The sequence below is a fragment of the Sinocyclocheilus anshuiensis genome, unplaced genomic scaffold (genome assembly GCF_001515605.1).
Source record: "Sinocyclocheilus anshuiensis isolate Anshui unplaced genomic scaffold, SAMN03320099.WGS_v1.1 scaffold205, whole genome shotgun sequence".
Taxonomy (NCBI): Eukaryota; Metazoa; Chordata; class Actinopteri; order Cypriniformes; family Cyprinidae; genus Sinocyclocheilus; species Sinocyclocheilus anshuiensis.
Window position 1 is genome coordinate 869249 of NW_015536497.1, and position 24146 is coordinate 893394.

The 24146-nt window shown below is 38.2% G+C and overlaps 1 protein-coding gene across 1 annotated transcript in view; it reads left to right on the forward strand.

Annotated features, from left to right (window-relative positions):
* LOC107687596 (lysyl oxidase homolog 2A-like) overlaps window positions 1–23999 on the forward strand; it is a 25331-nt gene extending 1332 nt beyond the window's left edge. Inside the window, exons 2-15 of the mRNA XM_016484988.1 lie at window positions 1093–1374; window positions 3095–3270; window positions 10836–11044; window positions 12266–12482; window positions 13978–14161; window positions 16149–16300; window positions 16400–16567; window positions 19420–19585; window positions 20505–20745; window positions 20882–20997; window positions 22383–22519; window positions 22743–22854; window positions 22941–22960; window positions 23311–23999. Of these exons, the coding sequence (XP_016340474.1) occupies window positions 1107–1374; window positions 3095–3270; window positions 10836–11044; window positions 12266–12482; window positions 13978–14161; window positions 16149–16300; window positions 16400–16567; window positions 19420–19585; window positions 20505–20745; window positions 20882–20997; window positions 22383–22519; window positions 22743–22854; window positions 22941–22960; window positions 23311–23355 (2211 nt within the window). The 5' untranslated portion in view covers window positions 1093–1106 and the 3' untranslated portion in view covers window positions 23356–23999. The remainder of the gene's footprint in view (window positions 1–1092; window positions 1375–3094; window positions 3271–10835; window positions 11045–12265; window positions 12483–13977; window positions 14162–16148; window positions 16301–16399; window positions 16568–19419; window positions 19586–20504; window positions 20746–20881; window positions 20998–22382; window positions 22520–22742; window positions 22855–22940; window positions 22961–23310) is intronic.
* The last annotated feature ends 147 nt before the right edge of the window (window positions 24000–24146 follow it).

Consider the following 24146-nt stretch of genomic DNA (forward strand, 5'->3'; position numbering starts at 1 on the left):
ATATATGCAATTAATCGATTTGACAGCACTACAATGTATATGAACTTGTCTCTGAATAGCATAATTGCATCAAAGACAATTCATCTGTAATGAATGAATAAGGAAATCAATCATACACACACAGGAAGTACATCTAAGGAAGTTCTCAAACTACCAAATTAGATGAAGCTTGCTCTGCAGCATTGAGCTTGCATTGTTGGGACAGTGATAATGACAACATGTTGAAGTCTCTTTAAATTAATGCAGTGACTCACTGACAAGGCAGCTTTTAGTGATTTGGGAACAGAATTCCTTAAGGAACGGGATTTTCTCAGTCAGGAAATGGGATATTCTGTTACCGATGCTATGAGTGTCTGGAGGAGTGTACTGAACGTTAATTCAGCAACTAATCTTAACATCATGATAACATCTTGGTTACCCCACATAAAACTCATGAGTATGCATGTGAATAAAACATGCATCTTAACTGTTTAGATGTCTACTTTTGTGAAAATGTCCACTTTGTGGTTTTGGCAGTTAGATGTGTATGAACAGAGGGGGTTGTTATGTCATATGTGCTGGTGTTTCTATAAACTCAAACATCCTGGAAACCATTTGGCTGCCATTCATTGATAGTTCTTGTGTAAATGCTGTGCTCTCTATTTTGGGTGCAGAATTAATGTAGATAGATGGTTTTTTAATGGAGTAGACATACATGCATTTGAGAGACATCATTCATGTCGTTATCATCAGCGTCAATTATTGTAGGTCTTGTTCCTACAAACCACTAATTGCCAGTTTGGAATGAGTGCTGGAAAAAGTAAACACCCCAGTCATCTGTCTGCTGTAGCCTTAAGATTTGAGGAATGGTGGGGGCAGGACTGACATGGACAGATGGAGTTCAGAATGGTCATACACCTTGACCTCTTTTGGAGACCTCAAATGCCTTTTTTCTGAAAGATGTAATCATTTTTTATATATTTATTTATTTAGCTGATATCCAATTTAACTAGAAATGGTTTTCAAATGAATCATTTCACCAAATAAATTGAATTAGGTTCATGCATGTTACATTGTTAATTTTGTGTTATTTAATGCTTAATGCTCTCACAGGTGAAAGTTTAGCCATGGCGTTCTCTTCTGCATTGTGCATCTTCAGTCTCTTGGCTTTGGTTCAGGCCCAATCTGAATCCCAGCAACCCAAGATTCAACTCCGCCTAGCCGGTGACAAACGCAAGCATTACGAGGGTCGTCTGGAGGTCTTCTACAACAACGAATGGGGGACTATCTGTGATGATGACTTCTCAATCGAAGCCGCTCATGTTGCATGTAGGGAGCTTGGCTACCTGGGCGCTGTGGCTTGGTCCCCATCTGCAAAGTTTGGACAAGGAGAAGGTAGGCCAGAATTCTGATGGCTTATTATAAGTTTATAGTCCATTGAAAGATCCATTATGTGCCTATATTCTTGGATTACATTGCTAATCCATCATGTTTTAGTCATTAGCGGTAATTATACCAGTCAGTCAGACAGTCATAAAAGTATGGAAACAAGATTCAAAGTCTAGAGCAGACGTAATCTCATCTCTCTGTCTATTTACAATAGTAATGATTTAAGACTATGTTTGAAATATGATGATTTGTCTCAATAAATCTGTCCAAAGATTGTAAATCAGTGGGTGGTTATTATTGAGCCCTATGGGAAGAATAACCACTGGTCTTCCACTCTTATTCCACTTTCCACAGAGTAAGCAAAATCATATGCAGCATGTAATGCATAGTGAAGGGAAATTCTGGAAGGGTTCATATTTGATAACTTTATATTGAATCAAAGGGAGTAAACAAAATCTAGCCAGACTAGGCTGGTTTAAGCTGGTTTACCAAGGAGGTTTTGCTGTGCTGGTGCTACAAGCAGGAATAATTCACCCAAATAAGAAAATTCTGTCTTCATTCTCTTCAAAGATCCATGACATTTTTGAGAAATTTTAAAGACCGAATAGAGACACTTCACAAAACATCATAAAAAACTTTTTCAAAGTTGATCTTGAGAACCAAAATCAGTCCATTTCATCAGCAGATTCACTGAAAAGATTTAAGGCTGGAATACAAAACATAACTTTTAAAATCTGAACAGATTTTAAAACGTTAGACATCATACACTTACTGACTTTGTAATAGTCACAGAAGAAAACATGCCATCATAGACTAAACAATTGGGGATCATACTCGACCAGACTTAAAGTCCTTATGTTCACAACAAAGTCATGCAGAAACGTGCGCCTTGTTGCTAGGAGACGCGTGACAAATTAAAACAATAGGGCCTGGTTTCACAGACAGGGCTTAGATTAAGCCAGGATTAGGCCATAGTTCAATTAGGACATTTAAGTAGTTTTTATAAACGTGCCTTATAAATAAACATTACTGGTTTGCATCTTTTAAGACATCTTTTTTTGACATATTTTAAGATATGTCAGTGCAAGTTTCTTTCAGCCTAGACATGCATTTTAGTCTGGGACTAGGCCTAAGCATTTTCTTTGAAACCGGATCTATTTGCTCTAAAATAGGCTGAAAATATCAAACATGTTTGATATCCTCCGACTGGATGGATTCATAGTCTGACGCAGAAAAAATCGGAGTCTGTGACCATCATACACTACACGATTTTCTATGAAATCTTTCAACTCAATTCTGCAGACTGGCTCTGACTTTCAGCAATTAGCATCAACTTGTTCAGACTATAAATCGGGGCAAAAGTCATGTAGTCTATTCCAGCCTTAAAAGAACAATTCATGCAGATGTCACGATTTTAAGTGAACTTTTGAATTATTTTGGTTTGACTGGTCTGACATTCAGAACACTTGGAATATAGCACAGAAGTTGTGTGAACATCTTTAATGATACTTTTATGGTGATTTTTAGAGAATATTCTTCAAAAACTCACCGTTTTTAAGGTCATACAGGTTTTGAAATAGATAAGGTAGAGTAACAGAGTTACATTTTGAGAGTTTAACTGTTCCTTTAAGTGAACTAAGAAGCCTGGTAGCAACACCAACACATCTTCCAATACACAACATCTGCTGGTGATTGACAAAACCAACAATTGTTCTTTGTTCCACAGGACGCATTTGGCTGGACAACGTCCATTGCACAGGAGGAGAGAAATCTTTAGCCGAATGCCCCTCAAATGGCTTTGGGGTGTCAGACTGCCGACACAGCGAAGATGTTGGGGTGATTTGCAATCAGAAGCGCATCCCTGGCCACAGGTTCATCAATACCATGAACAACAATGTTGAGGTACGTCAACTCTAGGTTCATGTAATGCTAGTTTATTAACCCAGCTGAGGTTGACAGTGCTTAGTCACTGGGGATTTTACTGATAAGCAGTGCAGATGCAAGTTCAGAGCTGGTAAACCAAGCCTGAGGGTCTGCTGGTGGTAATTGGGTTTAAGAAAGACCCAGATATGCCTTTGAAATGACTTTTTAGGAGTTGCAGGGTTCAAAGAATGACAATGTGCTCCAAAAACCACACTGTATCATCAGAACCACAGCGTTTCCCCATCAGAAGAGCCAAGATTCCTATCCAGAACCAGTCTTAGACAAATGACCACATTTCTTTGTCATATCCGGAAATTCAGTTTTGAGTGGAGGTTCTGCTTTTTCTCCCTTCTTGGTGAACATTCCCAGTCACATTATTTCTTGGATAAAAGGAAGTTAAGGTCTGTTACCACAGGTCACACATTCCTCTCCAAAGTTTGCTGTTCTAGAATAGTTTATTAGCATTCAATTCTCCTTTTATGATGTGCCAGCTGTCCCCTATGTTGCTGCAAAGGTCTGTGCCAGAATCACCGATATTTGTATATTTGCCATGTTACTATGGCAACCAAGGTAAGCAGGTTTAAAGATGGACCTTTGAGAGCGATCAAAGAGCCTATGGTGTGCTTTTCCATTTCCACGACCCCAAGATTTAATGATTTAATGACTTTACCACATTGTGCGTCTCTCCCCCGATCCTTCCCGTCCCTGAGACGTTCCCCCACTCCTCTGATGCCGCCTTTGGGAATCGCTGACTAATGAAAGGAATGATTTCAAAATGGAATCCCACCCATTAAATGTGAATTCTTTAATTGTGAGAAGCAGAAACACTGTTGGTTAATAGATTTCAATGAAGGACACTGTTTTTCTGGCCTGGTATGAAAAATACCAGCCGTCAGGTTCAACTTCCTATGATGTCACCAGTCAGGCGACAGTCTGTGAATCAATGTGAGAGGTTGTTAGCTATTGGTAGGTGTAATCGTGACTTTTTCCTGCATCACATACCAGAAGTCTGAGACACAGGCTCTCCTCTGTGAAGCTCATATGAGGGAATTCTCAAACACCAGTACGGCAGACACTCAGATTCCTCAGGCTTCCTTCCAGCACCAATGTTTTTATAAGCAAGAGTCCATCTTTTTCTCATCAATGGACAATTTGATGTCAGAAATAACAAAGGGTAGCTAAAACTGGCAGCCAAACGGTGTTAAATTCTTAGCGCATCACCAGCGGTGGATTACAAAATGCTTCCACAAATATTATCCTTTGCCAAAATTGGAAAACACTTTATCTATCATATACATATAAACAACACTGGTTTAATGTATATTTGCCTGCTTTTATTTACCTTTCCTGCGTGTCAGCACAGCTAGCCAGTGTGTGCTCCACCCAGCAAACATTACCTCTTAAAGACCTTCTTTAAAGATGTAGGAGAAGATGACAGATGGATGGTTTTACTGTGGTTTTGCTGCTATGATCATATTAGCTTATTATAGACATTTAAAGAAACACTACATTACCCGGAAAACATATAGTGTTTAGCGTTAACATTAGCGTTCGCGTTATTTCAGAGCCCATAAATGCAGTGCAGTATATATATTATATATATTTGATTAGCTGGGTTTAATGGCTTGTGAAACAGTTTAGGCAAGTCATTCTAAGACTGTTTAGTTGGATGACCTCTAGCAAAAACACAAAATGCTTGATTTAATGAATGTCTTTCCAAGATAGCTTTCCTTTTCACAGTTTCCCCACTATATTATCTGCCTCTGAAACATAAACAGATTTTATACTTACAACTAACCAAACACAGCTGGACACAAATTTATTGTCTAAACTAATAAGACAGGCTCTCAGAACAGACAGCAGAGGTAAATGAATGAGTGAATTGTTTGTTTTGTATTCTTGTAAACATTCAGTGGAACAGAAGAACAATTTATTGTAATCAAATGAATCACCACCACACACAATCTGCCACCACACATGGAAACAATTGGAGGTCCAAAGAGTGGTTAGCAAAGGTTCAGAGTAGTGTTGTCACGGTACCAACATTTCAGTATTCGGTACCAATACCAGTGAAAATCCATGGTTCTCGGTGTACTTAAAAAAACCTGGTACCGTAACGTTTTCATTTTTTTAGTACCAACTTGGTACCGAAATACCGGGTCTTTTGACAACACTAGTTCAGAGCATGCAAACTCTTTGCTTGGTTTGAGTTCAAGAAAAAAATGCTGCAATTAATCAGCTAATGATTATTTAACTTATTTGCATGTTTGTCTACAACGGATGTTTCCTACCAACACAACTTCATATTCTTGGTATATACAGGACATGCAGATGAGAATATGCAACTTGCTAAGATACAATACGACCTGACATGAAATTCATCAGATGTTTAGCAGTTCTCAGGACTGAACTTTAGAACATTGTAAGGTCATGTTCATGAGGCAAAAAGACAGGACCTGAAGAAGATTAAATGCTTATAATGATTTGTACTCTACTATATTCACCTCCAGCCAAAGCATGCTCTTAAGTCAACAAGCCAGACCAACAGAATGCACCAGTAGTGAACCTGCATGCTAAATGTAGCCCGAAGAGGTCAAAGGTCAGGACTTTCCACTAGGAATAGAGGTGTAGGCTTTCTCTCACATTCCGTTTGCAACAAAATTAGGAAACACAATATACGTTGTGATTTCTAGACAAAGAAAGCTTTTAGATTCAAAACCAAGAAGTAAAGGGAGGGGAGGTCAGATGTGAGGTTAGGATGCCTTTAAAAGCATTTTTTTGGGGGGGAATATGTCACATGTACCTGATACCTGATAGCTATTACTGAAATAAGTATCTAGAGAACTGTTCCCAGATAGCACACGTACATCTGCAAAATGCTGTGTACAAACATCTCATGGATGTCTGTAAGATGTCAGTTTTACATACATTCTAAATCATAAACATCTTAAAGACATCTTCTAAACGTCTATTTGACATCTGATAGGAAACGTCCTAGACGTATTGCAGATGAGCAAACACTCTAAAAAATACGTCTTGCAGATATCAATGCAGACGTCAAATAGACATCTCTGTGATGTACGTGTGCTATCAGGGTTTGGACAAAAAATTTGGACACTCATCTTGAAAGATCTCTGCCAATTGTGTGAGTTTGGGACCAGACTACCTGTTTGTCCAAACAATGCAATTCCATTTAGTACCACTGGTGCAAAAGAAATTGCTCACAGAACCTGTAGAAGCTACTTTTGTTATAGTCTAGACCAGTTTATTCGAGTGTAAATCCAGACAGAGAACTGAGTGGGTTGAGTCAGAGTCAAGGTCAAGAACAGAAGAGGGTTGAGTCTGAGTCTGAAAGGTTCAGACAGTGTAAAAATGCTTATGTAGCCGATGTTATGAAGTAGTTGAGTCCAAATGCTCCTGAGTCCATGACAAGACGGAACACCATGAAAATATGGTCTTGGATTTGGAATCGAGTCCAAGAAATTTAAAGTCAAATCCACCAGTGTAAGTGATTGGTTGTCAGGGACAATGGTCATATATACGATTTTATTATACAAAAATATTTGACCGCCGAATATTGTCATATCAGACTCATGTACTCTAGATCAGTGTTTCCCAACCGGGGTGCCGCGACTAAAGAATTAATTTTGTAGGGTGCCACAAATTTGTTAAAATTTCCAAAGGGTGCCGCGACTAAAGAAAGGTTGGGAAACACTGCTCTAGATAGTTACAAGATCTATTGCTACATTGACTTTTAAGTACATTTACATATATTGCTACATTAAAGGCACAATATGTAAGATTTTTTTAATTAAAATATCCAAAAACCACTAGAACAGTGTTATATATTTAGCTGACTTGTGTACTTACATTATCCCAAATGTTTCGAAGAATGTTTAAATCCAGAGAAATAAGCAATTTTAACTAGTGACACGGACCGTGTCTATAGTGTCATTGTGTCGCCTGCCAATGACGTCATAACCCCTCGATTTCCGGTTTTGTTTTGTAGAAACATGTAAACACCAAAGGAGCTTTAATATGTTATGCGTTTTAATAGACCGGTGATGACCGCACAGAGTAGCATTATAACAGAACTTTCAAATGTATCTAGTATGATAAAACAGCGCTGTTTTTTTTCCCCACTTACGCACGACCGGAAGGAGCGGAAGCGGTCGACTGTGGCATAATAAAAGCTCCGCTGCTTTCGAGCCGTGTGTCACGCTCGTTCAGTGGCCTCGTTTCGCTTCGACGGCTTTCAGCCTCACCCTGCTTCATTCTACTACGTTAATAAATCATTAGCTCATCCATGAACATGATTTCTGCCCGAGTCCCGTCAGATTGCATCGGCTGTGGGGATGAAGACGACAACTCCCATGATTCCACACTCAGTCACGCCGTCATCAAACTACGCCTTTGTTTCTTTGTTTGTTTTGAATACGCGCCCTCTAGCAACGAAAACTTACATATTGTGCCTTTAAGTTATAATGTGAAGACTCATATGTTCTCCCAGAACCCAAAACTTGTTCTGACTAGTGTCTTTGTCTGCAAGGTGTTTAGAACTACCCTTGCCTTATGCGAAGAATCTCCAGGATTGAATGTAAATATGCCCAGAGATGCTCTGTGGAATGAAAGTTCAGGGGTCACATCAAGCTTGAGCGTTTCCTTGGAACCGGCTTGTTCATGGGACCCTTGTGACCCGTTACTACTGCTGAGTTCACCATTAATTCTGTCATGCTTTGTTTCTTGTGCTCCCTCTCTTTTTCCTTCATGCACAACTTCAGAGTTGTAAGTGGTGCCCTGACACAAAGATGACCCTAAAGACAAAAGCCGGTCTAAAAATGGCATTTCTCACAGACAGGCTGGCGTTGGAGTGGTGGTGTGAATATCTTCTGCAAGTTCTGTGTGTGGTGTTTGAGAGTGTCGGAATGAAAAAGAAACTTCCTGCTTTTTGGGGGGTGGGAATGATAGTTTGTACATATGTTCTGTTTTGTAGTGGTGGAAGGAATCCAGATGTTTTCCGTGTAGCCTCTTTCATGGAGATTACTTCAGCAAGAACCAGTATACCAGCTGGATTCATCCACCCCTCACATTTTCCCCCTTTATCCTTTACTTCCTCAAAGTGCCTAAAATTCCCTCAAACGTTCCTCAAAACCACAAACCTGCACAATCAACAAGTGTTTTCACTCCGAGTCCCTGGAACAGGCACGTGGAGGACCAACGTGAAACACGAGGCAGGAAGTGAATAAGAAAGGAGATTTTGACTGCACGACTGTACCAGACACCGTCACCTCTCCCTTGCCCACATCGAGAAGCCCTACGGAGGAACATTAACAGCATGTAAATATTTTGATATCTGGATTCCATGAACGTGAAAAGAAGGTGGTTCTGTCCCAGCTGACACCTCAGCTACTGAGGAATGTCTGGACTAGGAGGGGCTTCCCCTCGTGCAGTCTCACTGCTACCGTTTCCATCGTTTACACATGGACCCCTCGCTGTTAAACGCAGTCAGATGTGGGAATGGTTTCTCACTTATATGAATGACTGTAAGTGCGTATGTCTCAGACATACTGGTCTATGAGCTGACAGACAGCATTTACAGTCTCAAAGATCTCTTTGTCAGGTCTCATTCCTAAAAAAAAGCCCACACGTCATGAAGTAAAGGTGATGTGACTGAATGAACGATGACGTCTATTTGGTTACACGTACACATTTAGATTATTAACAGTGATTTAATCTGATAAACCTCTTTAAAAATGTAGTGCTGTAGTGACATATTGCAGAATTGCAAAAAAAACGATTTTTTTTAGGCAGCGTTTGCGCCTGAAGGTACCTCACGAAACGTATTTTGGACAGACTTCTGATAGAGATTCACTTTGACCTGAACTGCAGTCTTGATGGCTAATGGGTTTCTGGCACTATTCAGTATTTTACTGTTATTTCCTGCAATGTCAGACATCTTTTTAACTTCTTGCATGAGGTGAAGAGCACTGTTGGAAGCAGTTGCTTGCTTCATTTAATTTATTTCATTTTATCTGTGTTCACTGTGAATCGGACACAAGACCTTGAGCTACAGGAACACAAAAATACCTTTCATGTGAATTCAAAGTGTTTTACGGTTAAGTGAGCTCAATAGGGTCAGTTTTCTTTTGCGTCTCTAGGAATTTCCCCAAAACAAAACCTTGGATTTGAAGTATTGATGGCTCCTCTCGAACTTGTCATCCTATCAGTCAGGCAGATTACAACATTGCCTTCATTGTTGGTCACTGCATGTCGAGTCATGGACCAGACATTCTTCAAGCTTCACAAGGCACAATTTGTTGGTTCAAATATAATGAACAGAGAACATTCCTTGTTAGCCTGATACTTTATCCCTTAAAGGGTGCTTGATGTAATACCCAACACCTGCAAGGCATGTTTTGTATATATAAATATGAGAGTTTATGAACTGTATTTTCCATCAGCAAGCTCAAATGTACCTGTGCCATCATAGTAGATCAACCTCTGAATTTCGTAAAACCTGAGATTGATCAAACAGGGTGGCTCTTTGGTATAAAAATATGCAGTGGAAGGTATCTGGTCTGATTTCTTTAGGCGGAGGTCATGCTATCAGGCAACAGGCGTAGGCTCTTCCTCACATCTGGCTGGATGACCCCGGTTCACACCCTCAGCTTCAACACTCAGCTCTTTGGTTTCCTCCAGACTTCCAGTGCTTAAGCAAACAGTGATGTGTCTGACTCGAGAGCCCACTTAAACCGTACCCAACCCATCGGTCTGGCCTTTATATAGTAATATTTACATTTAACATTTCTGCTCACTCTGCGTCTCCATGTGAGGCCTCCACACTCCTTTGGCTTTATCCCATTGGCCAACTTTCTCTCCCTCTTTTCTTTCATGCACACACATGCACATTAAATTAGAAGCCACAGTCTTCGTCTTATGTTTACCGTGGTCAGTTGAAACATGTCTGGTAACCACCTCCCCGTTAGTAATACAACATTACTGGGTTTACACATCTAAAACATTCCATTCAGTTGATATCATGGCAAACAGCCCTCGTGAGGGCACATGTGAGGGTATTTTTTGGAGCTAGCAAAGATACTTTTGAATTTTATAACAGTTAATATTCCTCCAAGCTATACGATTCCTGTAACTTAACGGATTAGATGACAGATTCATGTGTTACTGTAATGAAAGTTCATGAAGGTCGAACATAGCTCGTCAAAATCTAGGATGGCCACCGTAAGACTGGTTAAGAATGTTTTGAGAGATATTGAAGTGAGGTTTTTGGTCAAATTCCAACTTTGGCCTTGTCTTATAAACTGTAGCTGGTCAGCTTTGTCATATGTGAGTCATGAATTATCTTCCTCCTCGGTGTGGCCCTCAGATTCCAACCTGAATGAGTAGAAGACACTCTTCTGATTAAAACAGTGACTGGAACATCTCCAGAACTTTCCCCAAGTAATTTACTGCTACACGAGAAAGTGACCTGATCCATTCTAGGAATATTGACTGATAAAGTGCTCTTTTGTTTTTTTCCTCACCAGACTCTTGAAGAACGGGTGGAAGAAATCCGTATAAGACCCATTTCATCCCATCTCAAGCGCATACCCGTCACGGAAGGCTATGTGGAGATTAAGGACCGGGGCAAATGGAGGCAGATCTGCGATGAGCAGTGGACCCCCTTGAACAGCCGAGTCACCTGTGGAATGTACGGATTCCCCGGAGAGAAGAAGTACAACAACAAAGTCTACAAGTAAGGAAAAGTCCCCACTGTTTTTCTTTGTATGACAAAAGACCATGAGTTAAACATGAATTTGATCCCTTTGAAAAAAGATAAATTTTCAGGCCTTTGTGATAGGATGCAATAAAAATTAAGAAAAAATAGACAAGAAAGAAAGCAGACACATACAGAGATTTTAGAGTTTCCCCAAAAGTAACATCAACTTTGTAAAGTTTAAAGTTACCATGCAACAAGAGTTATTTAGTCCTCAGTTGTGTGTGAACGCCTCCCCAAGTGAATCATGGACAGATTATTTCCCAACATATTCTTGGCCGTTTCCCATCTAGCAGAGAACATTGTGTTTCCACTGTAACCCTGTTAAAGACATTTTATTGTAAAACTGCCTATAAATTATCACTTGAGTGTGTTTTAACCACATTTGCACACTAAAACACACTATAACACACGAAAGTTCATAGCCAGTGTCTATAATTTTGTATACGTTTCTAAAAATAAAACATTCAAGGAAATGTTCAGAAAATGTTTGTTTTTTTACATCTATTCATGGGTTTATTTCTAAACTAAGCAACATAGTAAAGAAAGTATTTAAAGATGAGGTTTGTCTATGTTTGTTTGTTTGTTGGAACATTTCATAAAGGTCCAGTTTTTAAGCCACTGGCCACGTGACCTCACTTTTCCTCAGTGGCAGTCCATTTATGTTAAGTCTGGGTCTTTAATGCCATTGAGAAATGCAGTTTTGCAATGAGTAGGATATCATAAATGGCATTGCCTTACATCACAGTCAACGTTTAGTACCAAAAATGCAACTGAGATATCAGGAAATGCTCACAGATTTGAACAGACTTATATTGAACTCAGAACATGCTGTGCTCATTAAATGAGTGTTTAATGATTTCCTAATCTGGAGGAAAGGAAACCTGCAGGCTTCACAGATTGTTTGAGTCAAGATGTTTGGTGACCCTTGCTGATCTAGGATTTTCTCTGTACTGTGGAATCATTGGAAATGTTTTCTTGAGTTAGCACAGCAGTACTGCCACAGGCAATGTCCCTATAGTAATCATAACACATCCCTCTGAATTATGGTTGTGATATCCTCCTAAACAAGAAGTAAATATCTGAAATATATATTTAATTCCATTATTAATTATTTTGTAGCATCTAAAATATGTATTTAATTCCATTATTAATTGTTTTGTAGCACAACTGATCTTTATCCGTGGCTCTGTTTCACAGATCACTGTCCATGCGTAAGAAAAAGAACTACTGGGGGTTCTCAGTGAACTGCACAGGAAATGAAGCCCACCTGTCCAGCTGTAGGCTGGGCAAAGCCCTGGAGCCCAAGCGGAACGGCACCTGTGGACGTGGCCTGCCTGTGGTGGTCAGCTGTGTGCCTGGAAGAGCTTTTGCCTCCTCATCTTCCACTGGCTTCCGCAAGGCTTACAGACCAGAGGTTGGTAGTGTAATCACTAGCACTGCTTAGCATCCAAATAAGGAGTGACGCTGAAATAAAAATAGTTTTCCTAAGAATCTACAGTGTCATCAGCAAAAGAAAAGTAATTCATGATTGCCTTTGATAAGGCGTTCTGGATAGCATTGGGCTCACAGACAGACAGTTGATAAACAAGCCATAATATACTATTTAAAAGTATATAAAAGTACTATTTAAAAGTATATTATGGCCTTAGACTTTCTAGAACATATTCAACTGGTAGAAAATAGTAATTCATGGCATGTACAATCAACAGCACATGATGTTAGCATTAGCAGTCTCATGATTTGAAGCGCTAGTGCTTCTCAACAACAAAAAAAAAGAGTTACGATAGAATGAAAATAGCATTCCTAAGAATCTACAGTGCCAGCAGGAACAGAAAATGTATTTCTAATCATCTTTCATGAGGGTTTTCCTCATGAACCAGTTAGCACTGGGCTCACTCAATCACGTTTATACTGATAAACAACCCTTATAAAAATTAACCATGGTTTTATTGTAGTAAAAGTGTAGTGACCATGATTTTTTGCCGTATTGATTTCCATTTCTATAACCACAGTTTTACTACAAATACCATGGGTAAACTATGGTTAGTGTAGCAAAACCATGGTTAATTATGGTAATTAATAACTATATTAATCATGGTTTTTTGGTTTTATTTGTAGTAAAACCATGGTTCATTTTCATAAGGGAAGCAACAATATTGTGCTATTTTATAGTATATTATGACCTTAAACTTTGTAGAAAATATCCATTACGGACAATAATGAGTCATTGACATGAACAACATTCAGAAAATGAAGTTTGCATTAGCAGCCTCATGCTACTAGCGCTGCTTAGCAGGAAAGTAAGAAGTGACACTGGAATAAAAATAGCTAGTCCTCTGCAATGATATAATGAATGAAAATTTATTTTGGACTATCTACCATCAGCTGTTTGCGGTTAGCATTGGCTTCACAGACTTGTTTGTACTAATGCACACATGCAAATTAATTGACAGTTTTTTCATTCTAAACGTCTATAGAAGGCTGAATGTTGAATGCTAGGTTTACAGTCCCTCTCAGAGATGATTTCTGGTTGTGGAATGTTTGGCGAGTCTGTTTTCCCTCATCTGTCGGCCTCTTACTCACATTTCTGGAAAGAATTGCTTCCTCTTCCATTATTTTTCCTGTGGATCATCATGTTTGTACAGCCTGGATATCATAGTGACACTTCAGTCATGTAGTACATTAAATCACATTTTCTTTTCAAAGAAAAAAGATTGCACAATATTGAAACACGCTCCAGACATCTAAAGTGAGTGTGTTAATATAAGGGATGGGAAAAAAATGTATCCGAAAAAGGCTGAATCACCTGGATCAGATTCATATACAGAGAGATCTAGACTGAACAAACACAGGTCACTGAGGGTGTGTGGATTGATCATCCTGCTAATTTCTTCCGTCTGATTTTGCAGCAACCCTTGGTTCGTCTGCGGGGAGGTGCGAATATCGGTGAAGGGAGAGTGGAAGTGCTGAAGAATGGAGTTTGGGGAACGGTCTGCGATGATAACTGGAACTTGAGGGCTGCCACCATCGTGTGTCGAGAGTTGGGCTTTGGGAGCGCCAAAGAGGCTCTCACTGGAGCGAAGTTAGGACAAGGTTAGTTAATACATTATGTCAGTGGTTCGAAACAAATGGATCATTGGGAGAGTTGGGAGTCAATCCTATACGAATCAATTATTTGATTGAGGAATTGAGAATCAAGAGTCGACTCCATTACCTTGATTTCCAAACTACTACAAGTCTTAGAAGAACCTTAAAGGGTTAGTTCACCCAAAAATTCTGTCATTAATTACTCACCCTCATGTCGTTCCAAAAGCCGTAAGACCTCCGTTTATCTTCGGAACACAAATTAAGATATTTTTGATGCATTCTGACACCTCTCTGACCCTCCCATAGACGGCAAGGGTACTACCACGATCAACATTCAGAAATGTAGCAAGGAGATCGGTAGGGTGACGCGGAGGAGACGAATTGTTGAATAAAGTCTTTTTTTTTTTATTTTGAGAGGGAAATTTGATTCATTCCATTGCCTCAGTTGATTTAGTACACTAAAAAGACTTGTTCAGATTTGTTCATCGATTCATTTGGTGACTCTTTTTACACCGTTACACCTGTAGGTGGAAATTAGAGTATTATGAGGGATTGCTCCAATCATTCACTCAACAGAATAGTTCAAACCTAGATTTGTTCGAACTTAAAATCTAGAATTGATTCCAAAAAGTTGGAATTAAACAGCTCTAGGTGCAGGTCTGTACTGACGGGGGTTAAAAAAATGCTAAATGCAAATAATAAAATGCAACTAACCAAATAATAATGCATAGCTTATATTTCACAACTGGCTTTTGGAAAGAAAATGATGTATACCCATTAAGCAGGAAGCAAAAATCAATCACACATTGTTCTAAAACAGCAGCATCGACGGCAGCCTCTGTCTCTGGCATTCATCAGACGTTCATGGATCACTGCTCTTTACTAAAGTGTCTTTGATCAGGCGCATGAGAGGCAGATTTTTTAAGCATTCTTTAGTCAGGAGAGTCATGCATAACGAAACATCTGTGCTCCAACTGCATGTGGAGATAGTTGCTCCTCAGCTGGTGTTTGGGCAGGTTCTTAAAGTAATGGATGTTTAAAATCCATTTTCAAAGGACTTGCTGAGAGATGACGTGCACATCTAGAATTACTTAAGACATGCAACACTGGTCTTTTATACCATATGCATACTGTAAGGATTCACTGCAATCACAATGAAATTAAGATGATCATTTTGCTAGTCTATTAAATATAGGAAACTCTGTAGGAAATATCCAACAGGGAAAATATTTACTAATTTCTGAAAAAATATATATTTAGCAGTAAATTTTGAGATGAGAACAATGCTTTCTTCTTTCTCCAAGAGGGTTTATTGACTAATGTGGCATAGAAATTAGCTGTCAATCTTCAAACTGACTTTAGCCTTTAGCTATGAAAACTACTTTAAATCAGTCTCCAATCTGCTTTGATTCACGTTAAAATGCATTCTTCCCAAACAAAGGTCCTTTTGTAGCATTTTAAGGCTTTATTTTCTCATGTTTTAAAAGTCGAGAGTGAGATCAACAACTCTTTGCTTATTCTAAACAAAAACTCCTTCAGATCTTCCGAATCACCCTCCTAAAATCCATGCACGTGGACGTGATTAATGTCATCTGATGTGATCGGAAGACAACTTCAAATAAACAAAACTGCATCATTGCTGCATCTACTGTTTCATGTGACTCCAGTGAATAATATCGGAGTATGACATCTGGTTGATGTTTATTAGCTGAATTCCTTTTTGTAGTTCCAAAATGTGCCTTGCAGCAAGTCACTTCAAGAATTGACCATGAATATCTATGTGTATTAAATATATCGAGAATATTTTGTACAATATATAAAATATGCTGATTGTTTTCTTGTTGTTATGAACTATTTTTAAGCTGAAACATGTAAGACTAAAAAAAAACATTCAATATTTCCGGTCCATGAACACGTTTGGTCATAATGTCCCATTACATATCATCATTAACTTAAAATTTAAAACTGATCATGGATGTGTGTGCTTTCTCAGGAATGGGTCCAGTCCACATGAATGAGGTGGAGTGCTCTGGATTTGAGAAATCTCTCACTGACTGTTACTTCAATAACGATGCTCTGGGCTGCAGTCACGAGGAGGACGCTGCCGTACGCTGTAATATACCTGCCATGGGTTTCCAGAAGAGGGTGAGGACTCTTCCTACATACAGTATTCAGTTCTAACAATAGTTAGCAATTCATGAATCAGTAAGATTATGAAGCTATGGATACTTTTGGCTACTACAGATACGTCTAAGCGGAGGAAGAAACCCATACGAGGGACGTGTGGAGGTTCTGACTGAGAAGAACGGTTCTCTGGTTTGGGGAACCGTTTGTAGTGAAAACTGGGGGATGATCGAGGCCATGGTGGTCTGCAGACAGCTGGGATTAGGCTTCGCCAGCAATGCGTTTCAGGTAAATCTACCCACTAAAGTGCTCTCTAATCTTTTCTGGCTGCAAAATTTCCAGAAATTCACCAGAAGAGGTCCATTGTCTGTTGTCAGCAGTGTAGAGATTTCAAATCGAGCAGATTTCATCTAATGAAGGGCCACTTTCAATAGTGCTGAACTAACCACAATGCATTGTTTCATGAATGAGTCATCATAGTGTTCGAATCACTCATGCGTAAGAGACTATTTTGGGGTATCTGGTGTAGATGAAGGACTTTAATGAAGGCACATACACTATGCAATCAGTGTGGCGTCCCCATTTCATCCACCGCAAGTTTGCTTGATGCCATAACCCTATTAAATCCCATTCATTTCAATAGTTAATATTTGAATGTGTGTGTAAGATCACACAGACTATCTAGATCTGGACTAGAGATGGGCATTTAACAGCCCAGTGACAAACTCATGGTGATACAGGCCTGGAAACTATTAATGCATTAGAAAGGGTATGGAGGGAATAGCTTGATGGGCGGTTTTATGAGTGGAAATTGGAAAACCCTAAAGTGCTTCTGCAGGCTAATGCCATGATTAAGTGTTATTATGATGATTGACTGAAATTTGCCACTAGCTGAGGCATATGGCCGCATGTCAAGACATTATGGCTGTACTTGCTTCAACTTTGGACACATTGCAGTTAGATCTCCTGTCATGGTCATTATATGTCCCTCCTGAAAAGGCTAGCGTAATGATTCATACAGGCTTATGCTAGTGTGGTGTTGGTTTAACTTGTACCCTGCTTATAGAAACCGGCCTAAACTGATTTGTTGGTCTTATTTGGTCTCCCAGCCTGGTCAGGCTGATCTTTTTGCTGGTTTTCAAGTTTAGCTTAAACTAGCTAAGACCAACTTAAACCAGAAAACCAGCCTAGGCAGGTTTAATCTGTTTTTCAGCAGGGTAGACAAGCACAATGTAGCAAGTAAAGCTGTACAGCTATGATGTTCTTCCTGGTGAAGTGGTTGACCAAGCTTGACCAACTAGTCAATCTGAAGTCCAGTAGGGCCTTAATTTCTCAAATTAAATTTAGTTTTTGTTTTTTTTTATAAAATAAAATGCTTGCTGTTCCACATATACTAGTGTTCAAAAGTTTGGGTTCATTGAGAATGATTGATTGATTTTTTTGTTTTAAAGACATTCATATTTTTCTTCATCAAGAACACATGTGAAAGAAACGTATACTTACAAAATATTTCTATTTCAAATAAAAGCTATCCTTTAGAACTTTTTATTCATCAAAGAATCTTGTTTCCACAAAAATTATTAATCTTCACAACTGTTTTCAACATTGATAAGGATTAGAAATGTTTTTTGAGCAGCAAATCAGCATATTAGAACGATTTCTGAACGATCGTGTGACAATGAAGACTGGAGTAATGATGCTGAAAATCAGCTTTGCATCACAGGAATAAATTACATTTCAAAATATATTAAAATCGAAAACAGCTATTTTGAATTGTAATAATATTTCACAATATTACAGTTTTTTTCTGTATTTTTGATCAAATGAATGCAGCCTAGAAGAGACTTAAAAGCGATTTAAACGATGCATTAATAGGAAAGTTTGTTCAGTGACGTGCTGTTGGTCACGTTTTCTGTTACCAAGCTCGAAAAGTGCAAGATACAACTTCCAGATGTCGGACTGGCCATTAAACATTTGTCCGACAGTCTGGACCGGTGGGTCTTTCCAGACAGCATGTGTGGAGGGTTTTACAATGGGGAGAGTTGAAGAAAGCACATGGAAAGTCTGACAGAATGTGCCCACATCCCCCTGCCCACGGCGGGAGTCCAACAGGCTTATCTGTCAGAGGAGGCTGTGACTCAGCGCTGTGCAGTCTAAGACAAAACACATGGAAAACACACCATAATGCTTGATGATTACTCATCATGAACATATGTTTGTGCAGTCAAGAACACTGACAGAGACTTTCCCCATCTTGTGGGGTACAGCATGTCTTATGTTTCAGACCTCTAAACTTATGCAACAGCTGTAATCCTGAGAGCAGATGCTCAAATCACGTTCAAGAACATTCAGTCGATCTGGAAAACGTGATTAAACAGCCCTCGTTTGGTGAGAAGGTGTAATGACACATGGATATCTGTCTTCTAGGTTTGCATCAGGGTTATTATAGTTAACTAAAACCATTATATAATATATATATATAATTTTAATTTCAGCTAGTTCCCAAGAAAACATTTCTCATTTTCATTTAGTTTAACTTTGTTCTAAAGTAACTAAAACTAAATCTGAAAAAAAAAAACTATATAGACATTAAAAAAACTATTAAAAATGACCCCAAAAAAAAAACTGCCACAAAAATTGAAATAAAAACTAAAAATATAAAAATAAATCCTAATTCAAACTATTAATAAAAACTATAATAATATATAATTGATACTACATTTTTTACATTCTGAGTCAAGTCCTTTCCGATGTGGTTGAAGAAACAAAATGAGCAAACAAGCACATTAAAGGTTTTCCAAATGTATTATATTCCATACAATAGTTTTGTGATTTGAACAGAGTGAAACTGAAGTCTACAATTAACTGTAACTGAATCAGTGAACAAATCATTATTTTGAGCCGGCTCTTTTCAGTAAACCAATTGATTTGGTTCAGAAACCAGACATATTCTTTTACAAATTGCATTTTAACGCACTCAATGAAGGTGCAAGAGTCAGTGCTTGACCCCCCACAAGATAGACCATATATTATAAAAATGTGATTTAAATGAGAATGTGAATATATTGTGTGACTCTTAAATGACAGCAGTAATTTCTCTGAGAATCTCAGCAGCTCATGTGTAACGTGTGTTTGTATAGGAGACGTGGTACTGGGCTGGAGATGCAAGTGCAGACAATGTTGTGATGAGCGGAGTCAGATGCTCAGGAACTGAGATGAGTCTTCCTCAGTGTCTTCATCACGGCAAACACATCAACTGCCCCAGAGGAGGAGGACGCTTCGCTGCTGGGGTCTCCTGCTCTGATAGTGAGACAATCTCCTCTTCCTGATTATCATGCTCTTAAGAATAGTGATTTCATTCCTTGGGTTTTTTTTTTTATCACTAATGTAAGTAGACTAAAAAGCAGGTCCAAAAGTATTGTAGTATCTCACAATGTAATGCACTTCACTTAACCTTTCATTTCCACTGTGACGTAATATTTGTTCAGTAATATTTATTTAATATAATATTCTTTAGCATTTTATATACATCTATGTGCACAAAATTGTTGTTTAAAAATGAAAAAAAAAATAAAATTCTATAATGCATACTGTTCCACACATACTTCTGTTCAAAAGTTTAAAACACTTGTATTCATTAAAATAATCAAAGTGACATTTATAATGTTGCAAAAGATATCTGTGTTCTTTTGAAATTTCTATTCATCAAAGAATCTTGAAAAACGATCACAATTTCACAATTTTAGAAACCAAAATCAGCATATTAGAATGATTTCTGAAGGATTGTGTGACTGAAGACTGGAGTAATGATGCTGAAAATTCAGCTTTGTTTGCATCACAGGAATGTTTTTTATTTTTTATAATACATTTAAAAAAGAAAACCGTTGTTTTAAATTGTAATAATATTTTTTATCAAATCAATGCAGAATTAGTCAACATAAGAAACTGTTTTTCTTTCAAAAACATAAAAAAACTTACACACCCCAAGTAAATTTTTTTAATTTATTCATTTATTTATTTATTTTATTAATACACGGTAGTGTACTAATAAAAAAATAATAATAGGCATTATTTAGTGATTGTTTTTATGATTTGATTTTGTTGGGTATTTTGAAACTAAATTTAAGATGGGTCATCAGCCCCATGTTTTCTAACCTGACCTGGTTGTCTAGACTGATACGCATGGAGGAATTTGCTCTGTCTGACCTCTGACCTCTGATCTCAGCGGCTCCTGACCTGGTGCTGAACGCTCAGCTGGTGGAGCAGACCACCTATCTGGAGGACCGGCCCATGTATGCTCTACAGTGCGCCCTCGAGGAGAACTGCCTATCCAGCACTGCCAAAAAGAACGACCACAGCTCCTACCGCCGCCTGCTCCGCTTCTCCTCCCAGATCCATAATGTTGGCCAATCTGATTTCAGACCCAAAATGGGTCACCACGCCTGGACCTGGCACGAGTGTCACAGGCAAGACCTTAGACCCCACAGTAAACACCATAAAAACAAACACATATATGAAGACTCCAACATACTGTATGATCATTTGTGCCAATGTGACAATGTTTAAAGTCTCATATTATTGTTTTGTTGTGTCTCTGTGCAGGCATTATCACAGCATAGAGGTTTTTACCCATTATGATCTGCTGAGTCTGAATGGCACCAAGGAGGCAGAGGGTCACAAGGCCAGTTTCTGTCTAGAGGACACTCAGTGTGACGAGGGTGAGAACTGCTTATGGGATGGTCTGATACCATTAAAGTTCTAACACAAATTCAAGTCCATATGGCAAAAAAATACATTTTTCAAAATAAGTTTAAATGTATTTCAAAATATACAAAAAAATATGTTGGCTAAAATATGTTTAAAACTATATTTATGTAAATATATTTTCTACCAATATATATTTTTTGGCCTTTTTTTTCTTAAAAATATAAATATATATTTTGCCCTCCATATATTTCAATCCAAGAAAATACAATCACATGTCAAAAAACCTTTTGAAACATTTAACATATAAAACACATGTGAACATATAACAAATTTGAATAAAAATCAACAAGTGACATACTTTACAATGTTCAAAAAGACAATATAACAATATATAAATAATAATAATTAATAATCACTATAAATCTAATTTTAAACTTTAGTAGGCTATCCACATCCATATCCGCAACTGTAACATTGGAAATGTATTTTCTTGCCCCTGAAATACAATTTATTTTGGTATATGAAGTTTGAAATTGAAATTAAATTGAAAGATATTCTCAATAAAATATATATATATAAATACACACACACACACACACACACACACACACACACACATATATATATATATATATATTTCACTGTGCTTCACATCATATTGGCCAGAGAAATATTTTTTTTTTGCCATATCCACCTTATTTTTCCAGTAAGCGCAGGTGTGGCCATTTGTAAATGTTATGGGTCTGGCTTCCGGTCTCATCCGCGTCCTGCAAATTGGTGTCTCACCATATTATTTTAATGTATTATCTTAATTATGAACACACTGGTTTGTATTGCGAACAGTTTTATCGTTTATTGCATGTTGTTATTCTTCACGTTATTTCCATATAGCGGCTAATGAACCGGAAGTCTCACACATCAGCTTACTTTCTCATTGAAGAATAAGGTGGATAGGAGATGACAAATAAGACAAAACACACACACACATATATATATATATATATTTCACTGTGCTTCACATCATATTGGCCAGAGAAATATTTTTTTTTTGCCATATCCACCTTATTTTTCCAGTAAGCGCAGGTGTGGCCATTTGTAAATGTTATGGGTCTGGCTTCCGGTCTCATCCGCGTCCTGCAAATTGGTGTCTCACCATATTATTTTAATGTATTATCTTAATTATGAACACACTGGTTTGTATTGCGAACAGTTTTATCGTTTATTGCATGTTGTTATTCTTCACGTTATTTCCATATAGCGGCTAATGAACCGGAAGTCTCACACATCAGCTTACTTTCTCATTGAAGAATAAGGTGGATAGGAGATGACAAATAAGACAAATCCATCCGTTTTAATGAAACATCAAAGATCTAATTGGTTGTTTTCTTTGATCCAGGTATTCAGAAACGGTATCTTTGTGCCAACTTTGGTGAACAGGGCATCACCGTTGGCTGCTGGGACACCTACAGACATGACATTGATTGTCAGTGGATCGATATCACAGATGTGAAACCAGGAGACTATATTTTCCAGGTAGCATTTTAACTGAAGTGAAGGAAAAAAGTTAAAACATAACATAAAACAAAAATCACTGTAGTATGTTTTTACAAGAAAATACTTTTTCAGTCTTTCTACTTTAAAGTTTCATTGACTGCTTTATTTACTAACAATTTCTGAGTGAAAATAGTTTCTACACCATTTTTTTCAGTATAGATATCAGGAAATCTAATTTTACTGACATGATTCTGTCACACAGGTCGTAATTAATCCTAACTATGACGTAGCCGAATCAGATTATACCAACAATTTCATGAAGTGCAAGTGCCGCTATGATGGATACAGGATATGGACGTACCACTGTCATACAGGTGAGCTGAGAATAATTGAAGGTCTGCCGGCCGGGACATTTTAAAAGCCGTTAGAAGTGAATAATACAACCTCTACCCCTTTGCAGGTGGCTCGCAGAGTTCAGACATGGATGAATACCCTGGAATGAGCAATCAGTTGCACTTCAGATAGGAGCGGATGAGGACAAAGGCTCTCAGTGGAGGATGCTGCGGGCTGTCACTCAAGACTATTCAAATATGATTGACCACTAGAGAGACTCCAGCACTTCGAAGGCAGAGACCGCTGCTCTTTTAGGTTTGAAGTACAGCATGTTCTTTCACGGTCCCCGCTATATCAAGCTTGCTTTGAATAGAAACTATTTACATTTCTGAAATGTACTGTACTTGCTGCTTTTTTGGTGCTTGAAATGCTTGTTTGTTGGTTGTAGTGGTTACAAACCCATGCTGTAACGTTCATACTGGGATCTTTGTTCAGACATGGATGAATACCCTGGAATGAGCAATCAGTTGCACTTCAGATAGGAGCGGATGAGGACAAAGGCTCTCAGTGAAGGATGCTGCGGGCTGTCACTCAAGACTATTCAAATATGATTGACCACTAGAAAGACTCCAGCACTTCGAAGGCAGAGACCGCTGCTCTTTTAGGTTTGAAGTACAGCATGTTCTTTCACGGTCCCCGCTATATCAAGCTTGCTTTGAATAGAAACTATTTACATTTCTGAAATGTACTGTACTTGCTGCTTTTTTGGTGCTTGAAATGCTTGTTTGTTGGTTGTAGTGGTTACAAACCCATGCTGTAACGTTCATACTGGGATCTTTTAAGTTTTCGATTCTTCCTGCATTATAACTTAATCACAAAGCCTGCCGTTTCATGAACTCAACCCTATTTCTGGCTGTTAAGACTCTTCTGTGGTTAATTCATCAAGCATGTCAAGTAATTTATTATGTTCCGTCAGGGATTATGTTTTGTCAACTTTTGTGTATGCAATGTGAAACTGTAACAATTTGTTTTTTTGGCTAATTTGTGAAACAGCTACCCTCCGTTTTATGAGGGTACTTATGACCAGTTCAATGGTTTTCAGATATGCAATGTGTTTATGACTGAACAACACGTTTGGTCAAACCATTGCATTGTTTTCTATAATAAAAGCAATTCATGTGTGTTATTTGGAGGATGGTGTTTATGTTAACCAGACAACTAATGTTGTTCAATGGATAAAATGTGTGGAAACAAAGACGTGACACCACTCAAAACAACAACAAACAAAACATTTAATCAAAGCATAATAAAAAAACAGGTTAAGGTATCAAAC